The 17133-nt window shown below is 46.2% G+C and overlaps 2 protein-coding genes across 3 annotated transcripts in view; both read left to right on the forward strand.

The window, feature by feature from the left end:
* Positions 1-3950: 3950 nt before the first annotated feature.
* Positions 3951-17133, forward strand: part of LOC116968503 (histone H2B-like) — a 158304-nt gene continuing 145121 nt past the window's right edge. The window contains exon 1 of one of the 2 annotated variants that reach the window (XM_033015273.1): positions 3951-4041. In XM_033015273.1, coding sequence (XP_032871164.1) covers positions 3979-4041 — 63 coding nt within the window. In that variant the 5' untranslated portion in view covers positions 3951-3978. Of the gene's footprint in view, positions 4461-17133 lie in introns of those variants that run through there. The other variant, XM_033015272.1, reaches the window with a different exon arrangement.
* LOC116968564 (histone H2AX-like) lies at positions 5446-5854 on the forward strand. Its single transcript, XM_033015335.1, has one exon. The coding sequence runs from the start codon at positions 5474-5476 to the stop codon at positions 5852-5854; it is 381 nt and encodes a 126-aa protein (XP_032871226.1). The 5' UTR covers positions 5446-5473.

The raw sequence follows: 17133 nt of genomic DNA on the forward strand, positions 1-17133 counted from the left end.
ATAACTGAAAAGTTGGAGCAGGGAGTCAGATTATTGGATTATAGGGATCTTTTCTGCAGCAGCAGTGACATGCACAAGAGGGACGCGTTACACCTGAACTGGAGGGTGACCAATATTCTGGCGGGCAGATTTGCTCACGATACCAGGGAAGATTAAATCACATTTATTTCAGTAAATGTTGCCGGACAAATAAGATCGTCGAACACTGGACGTGAATAAGTACATGGGATTGGGATATTACAGCCACTGCAGAAATATAGTTAATAGAGGGTTGGGCTGGTAGCTTAATATTCCAGGGTACCAGTGCGATAGGCGAGATGGAGCAGGAGAAAGAGAGGAGAGGTAGTTGAGTTTTTGATGAGGGGAACATCACGCAGTTATCTAAGATGAAAGTATTGAGGATTTATGAATGGAACATTGAAATATGGGGGTGATCTTGTTGGGAATTAGAGCAAAATGCAGAAAGATTGGAAAAAGTTCCAAGAATAACAAAGGCTGTGAAGTGGATTTTACGTTCTGGATATAGATTACGATTAAGGCTTAGAGGGGGTGGGCAAAGCTTAAACTATTCTTGTGAAATAGGGCAAGTGTCTGAAATGTAGGTGGGGAGGCACTTTAGTTCTATTTGTGTTAATGCTGTTATGTAAAAACACAGAACTGCTCCTCAAGCTAAAGTTATATAGTTATTCTGTTGTGCTGCAGCAAGTAAGAAATTCATTGTTCTTTCTGCGACATCTATACTATTACTAAAATTCTCAAAATGAGTTGTTGGCCTGCACTGTACTTGAACTCAGTTGTTGGCCTGTGCTGTGCTTGAACTCAGTTGCTGGCCTGCATCGTGCTTCAACTCAGTTGTTGGCCTGCACTGTGCTTGCTCCAAAGGTCACGCTCATTTCGGAAGTCCCGCTCACTCCAGACTTCCTGCTCAGTGGAGAGGTTGCGGTCATTCCGGAAGTCCTGCTCAGTGGAGAGGCCACGCTCAACCACATGAGTAGATTCAAGAGAGTTTTACTGTCATATATATGTTGTGTGTGTGTGTGTGTGAGTGATGGAGGGTGTGTGTGTGAGATTGGGGTGTGTGTGTGAGCCCACCAGCCGTGAGTGAGTGAACTACCAGCCGTGGTGGGCTGGCGCACGCGCGCGCACACACACACGCACGCCTGAGCGAATGAGCTGCCAGCCCACCAGGCCTGAGTAACTGAGCTGCCAGCCCACCAGGCTTGAGTGACTGAGCTGCCAGCCCAAGAATCCATTCAGCCCACAATGTCCATACAAGCCTTCTGGGAACCTGTCCCTTCAGCCCACAACACCCATACTAGAGCTCCAGAAAGCCCCCTCCCCACTGGCCACCAATATTGGAATTGGTGGAGAGGTGGAATATTGTGTTGGGGGACCAGCCCTCCCATGTGAACATGGGACCCAACGGGTCCCACTTAGGATGAAAATAAAACACTCTTGACTCTTCTACATGACCAGTGAAAGTGGATAGGGAGCAGCGGATAGAGGGGGAAACGATCTGGTGTGTGGGAAGCATAAACAGTGAGGGAGTACGAGGTTGGAGTCAGCAGGTCCCCGTGAGATAAATAAGCAAATGTGCTTACCTTAGTTTAGTTCTAACTCTCTCTCCATCCCTCCCCCTTCCTTATGATTCCTTGTCACCTTAGCTAACAACGAACCATTCTACATTTCCTTATCATCGTCTGCTTTGAACTATAATTTTACCCCACGATATCTCCAGACTCCCTTTCCCCTGACCTTCAGTCTGAAGAAGGGTCATGAGCTGAAACATCACGCATCCTTTCTCTCCAGACATGCTGTCTGACCTACTTAGTAGCTCCAAAATTTAGTGTCTATCTTTGATGTAAACCTGCATCTGCAGTTCCTTCCAACGCACCTAATCTGCTGTAGTCTGGTCGACTGGTACATTCTGAATGGGCCAGACAATACAACTGAAAGAGTAAGGAAGATAGATGGCAGGCAAACTTGGTCCGACTGATATCAACACGAGGATTCAGCACAGAGGCCTACATGCTGCATTGTGCACAGGTGATAGATGATGTGTTGTCCCTTGAGCTGTGGAACATTTCTAGATTTAATAAGTCATCGAGCTTTATAGCACAGAAACAGGCCGCCTGGTCCACCTTGGCCATGGCAATCATGTCTGCATTCTGGGTCAGTTCCACTTGCCCACATTTGACCCTCAGCTTCTAATCGCTTCCTATCCCAATATTGGTCAAAATATATTTTAAAGATTGTAATTGTACCTGTTTCCTCAGCAGCTCATTCCAGATATGAACTACTCTCAGTTAAAATGTTGCCCTGATGTCCCTTTTAAATCTCTCTCTCTCACCTTGGGCCAATGATTCTTGTTTTAGAATCCTTCATCCTGGGGAAAATAAACTGAGTGTTCAATATCCATGCCCCTCATGATTTTTCACACTTTATTTAGGTCACCCCTCGACCTCCTATTCTCCCAAATCAATCCTTGCCTATCCAGCCTCTCCTTATAATTCAAACACACAAGTCCCCGAAACATCTTGGTAAACCTCTTCTGCACCATTTCCAGCATAATGGCATCCTGCTACAGCTGAGCAACTAGAACTACACACACTATTCCAGGTGTAGTCTCACCAATACAAAGCTGCATCATGATATCCAAATATTTGTATTCAATACCCTTCCCATTGATGGCAAGTATGGCAAAGCCTTCGCCACACCATCCATCTTACGATGTTCTAGAAACCATGCACCTGTAATCCGAGATCTCTGTTCTGCAACATTCTCCAGGGTTCTACCATTTATTGTGCAAGTCCTACCCTGGATTTGCATATCAGTGTGCAACACCTCACATTTGTCAGAGTTAAATTATATTTGTCATTCCCCACCAAACCAAACTTCCTGTGTATGATGTGCACAGCCTAAAGTTGGCATTTAATACCATCATCCTCTCCATGCTGGTTACCAAGCTCTCAGATCTGGGTCTCTGCGCATCCGTCTACAATTGGATCCTCGAACTGATTGTGGACTTAGGGAGGGGTAGGATAGGGACTCACAATCCCGTTTATATCAACGGGACGATGGTGAAAAGGGTCAAGAACTTCAAATTCGTGGGCGTGCATATTTCCAAAGATCTTTCCTGGTCCCAGCACACTGATGAAATAATAAAGAAAGCACATCAGCGCCTCTACTTCGTGACAATATTACGGAGAGTCGGAATGTGAAAGAGGACTCTCTCAAACTTCTAAAGGTGTACAGTAGAGAGCATGTTGCCTGGTTCGGCAACTTGAACAACCAGCAACGGAAAAGAATGCCCCTTCTCGCTCACAGAGTCTCTCGCCTGTTTTGGGCAGAATTTCTGGCAGTTTCCCACCAGGCCTGAGTGACTGAGCTGTCAGTCTACCAGACCTGAGTGACTGACTGCCAGCCCACCAGGCCTGAGTGACTGAGCTGCACGCCCTCCAGGCCTGAGCTGCCAGCCCAATAATACATTCGGCCCACAATGTCCATACTAGCCCTCTGGTAACCAGTCCCTTCGGCCCAAAACACCCATACTAGCGTTCCAGAAAGCCCCCACCCCACTGGCCACCAATATTGGAATTGGTGGAGAGGTGGAATATTGCGTTTGCGGACCAGCCCTCCCATGTGAACATGGGACCCAACGGGTCCCACTTCGTCTACTATCCCTATAAACTTTTCCTATCCATGTAAATGTAGTGTCACGCCACAGATACTGGAGCTTGGTGTGACGCGAACGTAGACAGTGGAAGCGGCTTCTGATTGGGGGAGCGATGGATTGCAATGTTTCACCGCAGATATCCAATCAGAAGGTTTATAGCGAAGTGTGATTCATGTCACCGACCACCCAATGACGATCCGCTCCTGCTCCATCCCTCATTAGCATAGGGTGACGCCGCTGCCTATATAATCCGCGTTCCGACTCCGAGCTGGTCACTTCCGTGTTTGAAATCCACCGAGGAAATGCCTGATCCGTCGAAAACTAAAGATGCTGTAGGAACTTTGCCGAAAACAGCCGCCAAGAAGGAAACAGCCGCCAAGAAGGGCGCAAAGAAAACTTTGCCGAAATCCGCAGTCAAAGGGGGCAAGAAGCGCAGGAAGTCGAGGAAGGAGAGTTACTCCATCTACATCTACAAAGTGATGAAGCAGGTTCACCCGGACACCGGCATCTCCTCCAAGGCCATGGGCATCATGAACTCGTTCGTGAACGATATTTTCGAGCGTATCGCGGGCGAGGCTTCCCGCCTGGCCCATTACAACAAACGGGCGACCATCAGCTCCCGAGAGATTCAGACCGCCGTGCGCCTGCTTCTTCCCGGGGAGCTGGCCAAGCACGCCGTGTCGGAAGGGACAAAGGCGGTGACCAAGTACACCAGTTCCAAATAAAGATCCACACATTGTTGAGAAAACACCTAAAACCCAACGGCTCTTTTAAGAGCCACCCACATTTTCGCAGAAAGAGTTGTACTAATGTTTCGACATTGAATCGCAAGAGAATTGTTTCAGAATATTTTTGTTTGGCGAATTATTTCACATTCTGTTTTGTGATTAAATGTTCCGATGTACGCGGGATATTCCCGGTCTCCATGTTGCGTTCCTGTCCATCAAACAGAAGTAAAACTCACGTCAGCTTGTCCCAGTCATCATAAGGCAGAGTCAGAAGAAGGATTTCGACCCGAAACGTTGCCTATTTCCTTCGCTCCACAGATGCTGCTTCATCCGCTGAATTTCTCCAGCATTTTTGTCTACCCAGTCATCATACGTTGTGCCCACGGCCAGCCGATTAGTGCTGTAGTTGCTGTTTTATTGTCTTCATCTCTGTAAGTGTACTGAATTGCATTTCTACTCGACAATTCGTCCACAGTCTTTCAAGGAGGAACATTTCACAGTCGCCCATATTCCGATTTTTGTGAAAATGAACCAGTCGTTAATCCGAGACCCTTTACATAGTGACCGATCGCTAATTGATGCCGAGGATCATTTTTTGTAATCGGTTACCGGCCCAAATAAATCGTGAATTAAATGTGTTGAGCTGTATTGCCCGGGGTTCAAGGTGGTCAACAATCAAGAATATTTAATTGTCATTAATTAACGGAACAATGAAATTCTTACTCGCAGCAGTATAATTAACATCTTAACGCAATGCACTTACATAAAAAAATGATAATCAAAAAAGCAATGATTATGTGATGTAGCAAATTGTATTGACATACAGATTTATAGTTTGGCGGCTATTTCAAAGGTCGAGTTTTGGAGGGACTGGCAGTTATTTTCAGCACTTTTCTGTTGTGGGTTTTGATTGGTAGATAAAACAGTTCTGTGATTGGGTCATTCTTCACACCAATGAGATCATGTCCTTTTTCACCAATCACCAGCGGTTCTCTGGATTCCTCAAACAGGTATAAGAAAGGCGAGTCTGTGACCATTTTCTCATTCTGCGTGTACAAAGCATCAGGAGATGTCTGGACGAGGAAAAACCAGCGGCAAAGCTCGGGCCAAGGCCAAGTCTCGCTCGTCCCGGGCTGGACTGCAGTTCCCGGTCGGTCGTGTTCATAGGCACTTGAGGAAAGGCAACTATGCTCAGCGGGTGGGTGCAGGAGCCCCTGTCTATCTGGCTGCTGTGCTCGAGTATCTGACGGCTGAAATCCTCGAGTTGGCCGGCAACGCGGCCCGGGACAACAAGAAGAGCCGCATCATCCCCAGACATCTGCAGCTGGCCGTCCGCAACGACGAGGAGCTCAACAAGTTGCTGGGAGGGGTGACCATCGCTCAGGGCGGTGTGTTGCCCAATATCCAGGCCGTGCTGTTGCCCAAGAAAACTGGCGCAGCGGGCAAGTAAGCGAGAGAAACTCAACATAGTGACCCAAAGGCTCTTTTCAGAGCCACTCACCATGTCTGTGGAAGGGCAGATCATCGATTATGCTTAGTGCGGGACAAGTGTGCCTTGTCGTTGTCGAAAACCGACTGTACATTGAGTTGTCTACACGGTGGCGGAGCGGTAGACCAACTGCCTTACAGCGCCAGAGACCCTGGTTCGATCCAGACTACGGGCGCTTCCCTGTACACAATTTGTAGGTTCTCCCCGTTTCCTCCCACACTCAAAAGACGTCCAGGGTTGTAGGTTAATGGTTTGATATAAATGTTTAAAAATATATGTTTTTCAAACACTTATCATTTGTAGGATAGTATTCATGTGTGAGGATCGCTAGTCGGTGCGGACTCGCTGGTCCGAAGGGTCAGTTTCCGCGTTGTACCTCAAAACTAAACATGAAACAACGGTTGGCTGATGCGGGAAGATACATTTACGCAGATATTCCTCAGAACATTGGCAGCGACCTACAGTAAGAGATCCTCCTCGAAACCAACTCCGTTTCCCTCTCACCTACAGAACAATTAATGCAGCAACACTAACATCGTCTCAAGGTTTCTCTTCGAAAACAGCGACTAATATCCAGCCTCGGGCAGAGCTGAACTCCGTCAGTTTCGCTAGTGGATCAGTAAATCCGCACCGCATACGATTTATGGGGACATTAAAATCGATATAAATTGATGGAAACGATATTATGATAACATTTGCCTCTGTTCTTGTTTGCACTGAAATTGGACGGCAATCACACTGCAGTCTTTTCTCCGATTGACTGAGCTCCGACCGCCGGAGAGAGGAGAGAAGTGAGTCTTCTGCTGCTACTTCTTCTACTTTGGAGTTTTACGGCAGCCGGCATCCACAATGTTGCATTGCTGCCACCTTCTGGCTTCATTCCACAGTACTCATGTCTTTACATTATATCCTTTTTATAAGGCCAGAGGCCCTCAAGAAATCAAACAACAACTTTATTCCTTTTCCTTTCCCTCCACACTCTAGAATGTTCTTTACTGATATTTCTGTCAATCCAATTTTCCTCATTTCAATTATCATAAATCCTCTTTCTATCTCATATCTCCTACATGCAATTAGGGCATGCTGAACTGTTTCTGGCTGATGGCATTCCTCACACAGCCCAGTAGGGAGTAAGTGAGTCAAAGGGAAAGAAGATTTAAAAAGAGCACCATAGGCCCAGGTTCAAGTAATTTACTAATTAGCCGTGAATTAGTGAATTAGGTGTGTGTGTGTGTGTGTCTGAGAGAGAGTGTGTGTGTCTGAGAGAGTGTGTGTGTCTGAGAGTGTGTGTGTGTCTGATAATGTATGTGAGAGTCTGTGTGTGTGTGTGTGAGAGTATGTGTCTGTGTGTGAGAGTCTGTGTCTGTGTGAAGTGGAGGGTGTGTGTGTAATCAACAAATAACAAATAGTACAAATAATATAGTATTTCGTTATGTTTAATAGCCTGATGGCTGTCAGGAAGAAGCTGTTCTTCAATGTGGATGTTACAGTTTTCAGTTTACAAACGTCGGACTCCAGAAGTCGGGCATAAGTCAGCCCACAAGCTGTGATTCAGTCTGAAAGTCCAGAGGTCATGAGTTGGTCAGTCAGTCCAGAGACCATGAGTTAGTCCCAAGGCAGTGAGTCCAGAGGCCATGAGTGGGTCACTCACTGCCTCCCCCCCCCCCCCCCCCCCATTAGCATCCCCACCTCAAGACGCTGCCCTCCGCGTAGCTATAGGATGCTCCCCTTCCTGAAGCCGCCCCCAACCCTCGCTGCAGGACACCCCCTCCCTCATCAGCCCACGAGAGCCCCCGCCTGAAGCCGTTCCCCTCTCCTCCGCTGCAGGACGTTTGCCACCCCCGGGGTGGAAGATTGCAACCTTCACGTGGTCCGCCCTGTTTCGACTAATGCAATCAACTCGACATGCACAAACAGAAGATCAAATAGGACAAGTTGTCCTACAACTTTAGGCTGTGCACACAACAGGAAAGATGAAGCCACCCCCCACCCCACCCCGACAGCCCCACCTCAAAAAAATGTTTTGCACAGAATCTTCAGTGAGTCCAGAGGATTGAGAATTACAACAAATTACAACCGCTCAATCTCTCTATATTAAAATTGTCTCTATTTTTTTAATCAACAGCAAATAGCCATCAAGAGGCAGTGGGCAGCAGAACACAACAAGAAATAACAATCATTCTCATCTTTAATTGTTCTTATATTTTAAGAGTAATTCACAATTTAAACTTTAATAAATCATTTTTCCACTTTTCATGCCTGCGTGTTCTTCATCACAATGGGAACCTAATAGGCAGGAATGGCTGCTCTGTGGGAGATCCGCTAAGAATGCATGGGGGGAGGTTGTAGGGAGATGGACTGAATGTGTGGGGGGGAGGGGAATGGCAAGCAGAGTGGGGGGATGAAGGGAAGAGGGACTGAATGAACTGCCAGCGTACCAGGCGTTAGTGACTGCACTGCAAGCCCACCAGCCATGAGTAAGTGAACTGCCAGCCCACGAGTCGTGAGTATGTGAACTGCCAGCCCACCAGCTGTAAGTGACTGAACTGCCAGCCCACCAGCCAATAATCTATTCAGTCCACCCTCTCCCCCTTCTCTCTCGCAGTCTGTCACTTGTTTTGGGCAGAATTTCTGGCAGTTTCTCAGCTGCCAGCCTGGCAGGTCCGAGTGACTGTACTGCCAGGCCTCAGTGACTGAGCTGCCAGCCCAAGAATCCATTCGGCCCACAATATCAATACTAGCCATCTGGAAACAAGTACCTTCGGCCCACAACACCCATACTAGTGCAACAGAAAGCCACTGGCGAGCAATATTGGAATTGGTGGTGAGCTGGAATATTGCTTTGGGTGACCAGCCCAACTGGTTCCACTTAGTCTAGTACATTATAATGTGTGAATGTGGTTTAGCCACTGCACCCTTCACTTGATCCCGATCCATTTACAATACAGACTGCGAGTGAATTGATTATCTGATAGGAGTTTCTGGGAATGTAACCTCCCATTAATTTAACCTGGTAACCATTCGAAACAAATACGATTCATGGAACATAACAGCGGTTGGATTTTTATGCAAAGGGGATTAGGTTATGGACAGGTTATTATTCCTAAACCGGGGTCAAATCCTCACTTAGGTGTAAAAGTTGGTTCAGTGAAAGGACCGTGAACTTGTAGTGATCTTGATAAGAAGAGATTTCAGGGGACTTACAACACAGGAGGTTACAGTTAATACGTCATGTTCACCACAGCAATTAAACCACATCAACAGCAGTACCTTGTTCATATTAGTCTGCTCTATATGTAACGTTGTGGGTGAAATATTTGGAGACAGAGACAAGCTGAGAGGGAATAAGAAGATAAAGTTTCCGTGTCAGTGCAGAGGGCGGGAACGTAACAGCGACACCAGGACTGTGAGAAGAACCGCAACATTTAGAACTCAATGGAGGAGGACAAAGGGGTTAATTAAGAGGGTGCAAAAAGAGCATGAATGAAAGCTTGCGGGAATATAAAAACAGACTGTAAAAGCTTCTTTAGATATGTAAATAGTATCAGATTAGTGAACACAAATATAGGTCCCTAACATGTAGAGACAGATGAATTTATAATGGAGAAACAAGGAAATGACAGAACAGTTAAATGAGTTCTTTAGTTCTGTCGTCACTATGGAAGACACAAACAATCTCCCAGAAATACTAGGGGACTGAGGATTTAATGAGAGGAAGGAACTGAAATTAATTAGAAGAAGAATTAGAAATAATTTTATTGCCACACAACCAAGGTCGGTGGTATTTGGGTTGCCAGCAGCGGTACAATAATAAAGAACACAACCACATTAAAATTTTACACAAACATCCACCACAGCATTCATCACTGTGGTGGAAGGCACAGAGCTTGGCCAGTCCTCCTCCATTTTCCCCCGTGGTCGGGACCTCCACCCTCCACAGCCGTTGCTGCGGGCGTCCAGATGGTAAGGGACAAAGTCAAAGTCAAGGTGAGTCCAGGATCGGCTCTTCCCAACCAGAGACCGCGGCTTCAGGCTGGTGTAGGCCGCAGGCCGGCGGTCAAAGTTTTAATGTACCTGCCGTGCCGCAGCCGGAAGCACCGCAGTCTGCAGGGCCGGCGGTCGAAGCTCCCCTCCTGGGGTGATGTTAAGTCCATGCCGCACCCGCGGTAGAAGACGGCCGCGGGCCGGCGGTGGAAGCTTCTTCTTCCCCCCGGGTCCCCAACGTGAGATCCCGGGCTGTAGACGCCGCACCAGCTGGAGTTCTGCAGACCGCTGCTTCAGGCTGCCGGCTGCCGCGGGCCAGCGTAACGGAGCGCTCCCCTCCAGCGAGGTCTCACCCGCTCCGCGCCGAGAGTCCACGCTGCGCCCGCCGCTGAAGCCCCGGGCGCGTCTCCGGGAAAGTCGGCGCCGATCCATGCTGTTAGGCCACGGGGGAGGCGTCCTGAAAAAGTCGCCTCTCCATGGAAGAGGCGGCCGAAACGGTTTCCCCCTTATCCCCCCACACCACCCCCCACACATAACACACAAAGAAACATTAAAAACACACTTTTAAACATACTAAAGAAATAAAAGTGCAGCGCCCCCTACCGAATTCACATTAGTCAAGAAATGGTGTTAGTAAACCGTTGGGACTGGAGGCAAATAAATCCCCACGGCCTGATGGTCGACATCCCAGCGTACTCAAGGAGGTGTACCCCAGAAATCATGGATGCATTGGTGATCATTTTCCAATTTTCACTCGACTCTGGATCAGTTCCTTGTACTGGAGGGTAGACACTGTAACTCCACTTTTTTGGATGTTTTCAAGAGAGAGTTAGATTTTGCTCGTAGGGCTGAAATAATTAAGGGATATGGGGGAAAAAGCCGAAACTGGTACTGATTTTACATGATCAGCCGTGATCATAATGATTGGTGGTGCTGGCTCAAAGAGCCGAATGGCCTTGTGCTGCACCTTTTTCTATGTTTCTCACTTTAGGTAGCCCCGGCATTCTCTCTCGCTCTATCCCTCCCCCACACAAGACGCACTAGCTTCTTAGCTAGGAATGGCCTGTTACTTTTATCATTGTTTCTTTTTTGCATATCTTTCATTCATTGTTCTTTACCTTTCCATATCGCTTGTTTCCCTTTTCCCTAACCAGCCTGAAGAAGGGTCTTGACTTGAAACGTCAACCTCTCCAGAAATGCTGCCTGTGCCACTGAGTTGCTCCAGCTTTTTGTGTCTATGGACTGGGCAGTGTTCATCCATTTGTCCAATCATCTTTGATTCTGGTCGTTCAAGTTGCTGAACTAGGCCATGATGCAATTATAGAAATTAAATTACGTATACTGAATTTCCCCAGTCTTAGAAGTAGAAACATTGATGCACTTTCTTTATGATTGTATCAATGTGCTGGGGCCAGGACAGATCTTCAGAAATATGCATGCCCAGGAATTTGATACAGTTGCATATGGATGTGCAGAGACCCAGTTCCCTGAGCTTGGGCTTGGACTGTGGCTGATTTCCCTTTGTCCATCTCCCTGCTGTCAGTGCTGGAGCTGTACTGGGCAGTCTCCATGCAGTTCTGAGATGGTTTGTGCAGGTCTGTGCCCTTACAGTGTTGGGAGTGGCTGGTGCAAATCTCTCAGACCACAGGCTGTGTGGTCTGTACTGGGCTGTGACTTCACAGTGTAGTGCAGGGGGTGTTCCTGTCTTTATCTGTACACGAGGGGTTGGTGTTGGAAATCTGTTGCCCCACAGGGAAGTGTGAGGTCCATGTCATTACATTATTGTGCGGTGTGATGGTCAAATAGTGTGTTGTCCAGGCCTGTCTCCTTGCAGTACAGTGCAGGGAAGTTTTATTGTTTCCTGTTGGTACACGTGACAATAATAAACCTAAATCTTTTTAATTCACACAGTGAGTGCCAGTCATCTGTCATTGTATAAAATACAAGTCATAAAGTGATAGAGCTGTACAGCATGGAAACCTTGTCCATACCAACTAAGTTGACATATTGGGCTAGTCTCTTTCACCTACTTTTGGCCCATATCCCTCTAAAACCTTCCTGGCCTTGTATCTGTCCAAATGTCATAATTGTATCCACTCCTATAGATTCTTCTGGATGCTCATTCCAGATGTGGACGACACTCTGAATAAAAGTGTTGCCTTGAGGTTTCTCTTAAATGTATCTGATTTCACCTTCACCGTGTGCCTTTTTTATGAATCCTCTACCCTGGGGGAAAAACTGTTCATTCAGTTTATCCTGCCCATCAGTTTCAGGTACACATCAAAAAGGTCACTGTTTAGCCTTCAATGCTGCAAAGTATAAAGGCCCAGCCCATCCATCCTCTCCCTATAATGCAAGCCCAGGTAACATATGGTGCATCTCTTCTGCACCCGTTCCAATTTAATGACATTCTTAACTGCCAGTCAGGCCGCAGATCCACATGAGAATGGCAGAGAGCAAGGACCAGCTCGTTCATGTGAGCTGAGCGAAGGTGTTCCACAAAACGATTGCCCAGTCTGCATTTGGTCTCGCCTATGTATATGAGTCCACATCTTGAAATACAGATACAGTAGATGAGGATGGAGGAGGTGCAAGTGAACCTCTGCCTAACCTGAGAGGACTGTCGGGTCCCTGGACAGGGTCGACGGAGGAGGTATAGCGACAGGTTTTGCATCTACTGTGGTTGCATGGGAAGGTACCTGGGAATGGGGTGGTTTGGGTGGGAAGGGATGAGTTAAACAGGGAGTTGCAGAGGGAATGGTCTCTGCAGAAGTCGGAAACGGGTGGAGATGGGAAAATGTGGCTAGTGCTGGGATCCTGTTGTAGGTGGCAGAAATTTCAGAGGATTATGTGTTGTATGCGAATGTTGATGGGTTGGAAGGTAAGGACTAGGGGTACTCTGTCTCTGTTGTCACTAGGAGAGGGGGAGCAAGGGGTACTGAGGAGACAGGAATGAGGGCCTCGTTTATGATGGGAGAGGGGAACCCCCATTCCCTAAAGAATGAGGACATCTCACATGTTCTAGTATGGAACACCTCATCTTGAGCACAAATGTGGTGTAGACGGATGAATTGAGAGTAAAGGATAGAGTCTTTGCAGGAAGCAGGGTGGGAAGAAGAATAGTCAAGATAGTTGCGGAAGTCAGTGGGTTTGTAATAGATGTTAGTCAATAGTCTATTTCTTGTGATGGAGTCTGTGAGATCAAGAAAGGGGAGGGAGATGTCGGAGATAGTCCAAGTGAATTTGAGTGCAGGATAAAAATTGGTGGTGAAGTTGATGAAGTCCATGAGTTCTGCCTGGATGCAGGGGATAGCACCGATGCAGTCATCAATGTAACGGAGACAGAGTTCGAGGACAGGGCCAGTGCACGCCTTGAGCAAGGATTGTTCAACGTACCCTACAAAGAGACAGGCATAGCTGGGGCCCATGCGGGTGCCCAGAGCTACGTCTTGGACTTGAATTCTTCAGTGAAATTGTCTCTCATTCCATGACAGGCGCGGCCGCAGCCCGGGGGGAGGGGCAGAGAGAGCTGTCCATCAGAGGCACAGGCACGGGCAGTCACTGCGCACAGGGAAATCACAGAGACGTTTCGCTATAAAATCTGCAACTGGAGAAATGAACTAGAAACTGTAACTGCGATAGAAAAGTGAACTATACCTATTTCAATCTATACCGGTATATATACCAAAATACTTTAAAAAAAAATTAGACTCTAATATTACTAATTATATTTGGGACTATAGATCACATAGAATCACAAAAAACACTTATGTAAACCAAAAGAGGTCAGGGGACTTTCACTTCCGAATTTTATGTATTATTACTGGGCAGTGCATATTAAGAATATGATTTATTGGTTGGATAGTTCTACCCAACAGACAGAATGGATAAAAATGGAGAAGGAGGATTGCCATCCTAGTAATATAGGAACGATCCTCTTCTCCCCAAAAAAACTGAATAACACAATATATAAGAAGAACCCAATTATATATGGTACAATAAGAATTTGGAAACAAATAAAATTATCTTTAAAATTAAGAAATCTATCACTGTTAATGCCAATAGCGAATAACCCTTTATTTAAACCATCTCTTATTGATAAGACATATAACCAATGGGAAAGTCTCGGAATTAGAAGGATCGGGGATATGTATGAAATGGGAAACTTACTATCATTCCAACAATTACAATTAAAATTTAAATTGAAAAACAACCAATATTTTAAATATCTTCAGATTTGCGATTTCGTGAAAAAATATATACAAGGATATCAAAAAGTAACTCCTGACTTATTGGAAGAGGCAATGAATATTGAAGCTGACTCACAAAAATTAATATCATATTTATATAATAGTATTCTAAATATAGACCTACCATCGACAGAGGTACTTAGAGAAGAGTGGGAACGGGAACTAATGATAAAAATTACGAAGGTTAAATGGGAAAAATACCTGATATATATTCACAAATGTTCAATTAATGTAAGACATAATTTAATTCAATTTAAAATTGTACATAGATTATATTATTCAAAAACAAGATTGAACAAATTTTATCCAAATATATCCGCCACTTGTGATAAATGTCTAGCCCAAAAGGCAACTATAACACACTCCTTAGTCTCCTGCATAAAACTTTATAGATTTTGGAATGATATTTTTGAAATATTTACAAAATTATTCAAGACAAGAATGGAACCTAATACTGAAATGATTATATTTGGCGTAATGGAAGATGGGAATAAATTGAACACATCTCAAAATCTATTCCTTAACTATGGTTTAATAATAGCAAAAAAATTAATTCTTAAATTTTGGAAGGGTACATCAATACCAACGCTTAAAATGTGGATTGCAAGTATGTTGGACACCGCTCATCTTGAGGAAATGCGATTCCTCCTAATGGATAAATCAGACCAATTCATAACGAGTTGGTCTCCATTCGTCGTTTTTTTGGAATCATATGGTGCAACACAATTGTAAAAAATAACTGTTTCAGGACTGGACGAGGGTTGGTCAAGACTATAAATAATGATCTCCTCTTTTTTTCTTTTCTTCTCTCTATTCTCTCTCTCAACTTTCTTCATTTACTCGTTTTCTTTTTTCACACACTATATATTTCACATCTTTCTATCCTTTACTATCTAACTTCTTTTTCTTATTCTAATCTTTTTTCAGTGTAACAAAAAAAAAAAAAAAAGAAGTTGTACATAAAATGTATTATGAAAATATATATTAGGCACTTTGGTGCCATATGACTGTACTTACTTCTAATAAAATAAAATATTAAAAAAAAAAAAAAAAAAAAAAAAAAAAGTGAACAAAATATAATATCGTTTCCGAGCCAGAAGCAATGAAAAAGATCAACAAAAGTTCATGATAGAGATAAAGAACAAAGAGAGAGATGAGAGATGCAGCCAGTCAGAATTGTGTAAACAGTAAACGTGAGATAAAATAAAACTGATCTGATTATGGGGGCAGAGTTAATGTAGATGCAAGATGGCGGCGCGTTCAGACGCAGCGGCTTTGCACTCCCAAGTCCGAGTCAATTTGGAGCAGCCCGGTACCGAACGCGGCTGTGAAAATAAGGTATTTAAAAACCTCAGAACCCCTAGAAACCCCAGCACCCCCAGAAACCATAGTAAGAAACTCACCTCCAGGACGAGGAAATCCAGGACCCACATTGCAATCCCGACGGGTCGCACATGAAGCCGCACGGAACTGCTCAATATCGGACGTGGCTGTGAGAAACTGGCTTGTGAATACTACAGCACCCTCACCAAAATCCCGATGGAGCTGGGCAGAACAGCCCCCTGGATCACCACTCCGGAGGGCAGGAGACGGAGCAAGCGCTGGGAGCGAAAGCAGAAACGTGGCAGGCCAGTGGGGGTGCAGGACAGGCTACGGAGGGCTCCACAAAGACCATCGCTCCCAAGCGTCTTTCTCGCAAATGTCTGGTCACTCACCAACAAGCTGGATGAGGTAAGGCTCTGGATCAACACCTAGCGATCCCTGAAAGACTGCTGTGTGCTGATCTTCACAGAGACCTGGCTCAGCGCGCTGGTTCCCGATGGGGCTGTGGACCTAACCAAACGGTCACTGCATCGTGCTGATAGAACAAAGACTCCGGTAAGAGCGAGGGCGGCGGACTCTGCATCTACATCAACAATGACTGGTGCACCAACCACACTACAGTAGAGAGCTACTGTTCCCCTGACCTGGAATTCCTAGTGATTTACCGTTTTACCTGCCTCGGGGGTTTACTGTGGTTATCATCATGGCCATATACATCCCACCACAGGCTAATGCTAACCTAGCGCGAGCACAGCTGCACTCGGCCATCAGTAAGCAGCAGGATGCTCACCCCGACGGTGCCTTCTTGTTGCAGGGGACTTTAATCAGGTCGACCTACGAGCCGCACTCCGCAAATTCCACTAGCATGTGCAGTGCCCTACCAGGGGCTCAAACACGCTGGATAAAGTGTACACCAACATCAAGGACGCTTACAGAGCTCTCCCCTGCCCATCCCTGGGACAATCTGATCACCTCTCACTGTTTCTTCTGCCTGCATACAAACCCCTCATCCGCAAGACCAAACCTGCAATAAGGACGGTCAAAATATGGCCCAAGGATGCCACCCTACAACTCCAGGACTGCTTTGATCGCACCGACTGGGACCTGTTTGCACAACAGGCAACCAGTGGTATAGAGGTAGACTTGGAGGAGTACACATCCACTGTGCTCTCCTACATCAACTGCTGTGTGGAGACTGTCACAGTGGACAAGCAAATAAAGATGTTCCCAAACCGGAAACCCTGGATGAACAAGGAGGTTCAGAATCTGCTAAGGGCACGCAACAATGCTTTTAAATCCAGGGACACTTCTGCCTAAAGTGCTGCCAGGTCAAACCTGAACAAAGGCATAAAAAAGGCCAGAGACATCCACAGACAAAGGGTGGAAGACCACTTCAATACCGCGGACACCAGAAGCATGTGGCAGGGTGTCAGGGACATCACTGACTACAAGAGCAGCCCCGCCTGCCCCCACGGTGATATCAGACTGGCCAACGAACTAAACACCTTCTTTGCCCGCTTCGAAACTGGCAACACCACCAGGAGTGGAATAACCCCGGCCATGGCGGAGGGACAGGCCTTAACACTGAGCACTCAGGAGGTACAGTGCGCTCTGCGTAGGATCAATCCACGCAAGGCTGCAGGCCCGGATGGAGTCCAGGGAAGGGTACTAAAGGACTGTGCT

This window comes from Amblyraja radiata, chromosome 45, assembly GCF_010909765.2.
Source record: "Amblyraja radiata isolate CabotCenter1 chromosome 45, sAmbRad1.1.pri, whole genome shotgun sequence".
In the NCBI taxonomy this organism is placed as follows: Eukaryota; Metazoa; Chordata; class Chondrichthyes; order Rajiformes; family Rajidae; genus Amblyraja; species Amblyraja radiata.

Bases quoted from the DNA above. Each gene is read 5' to 3' on its own strand.
- LOC116968564 (XM_033015335.1), top strand. From the start codon at position 5,474: ATGTCTGGACGAGGAAAAACCAGCGGCAAAGCTCGGGCCAAGGCCAAG.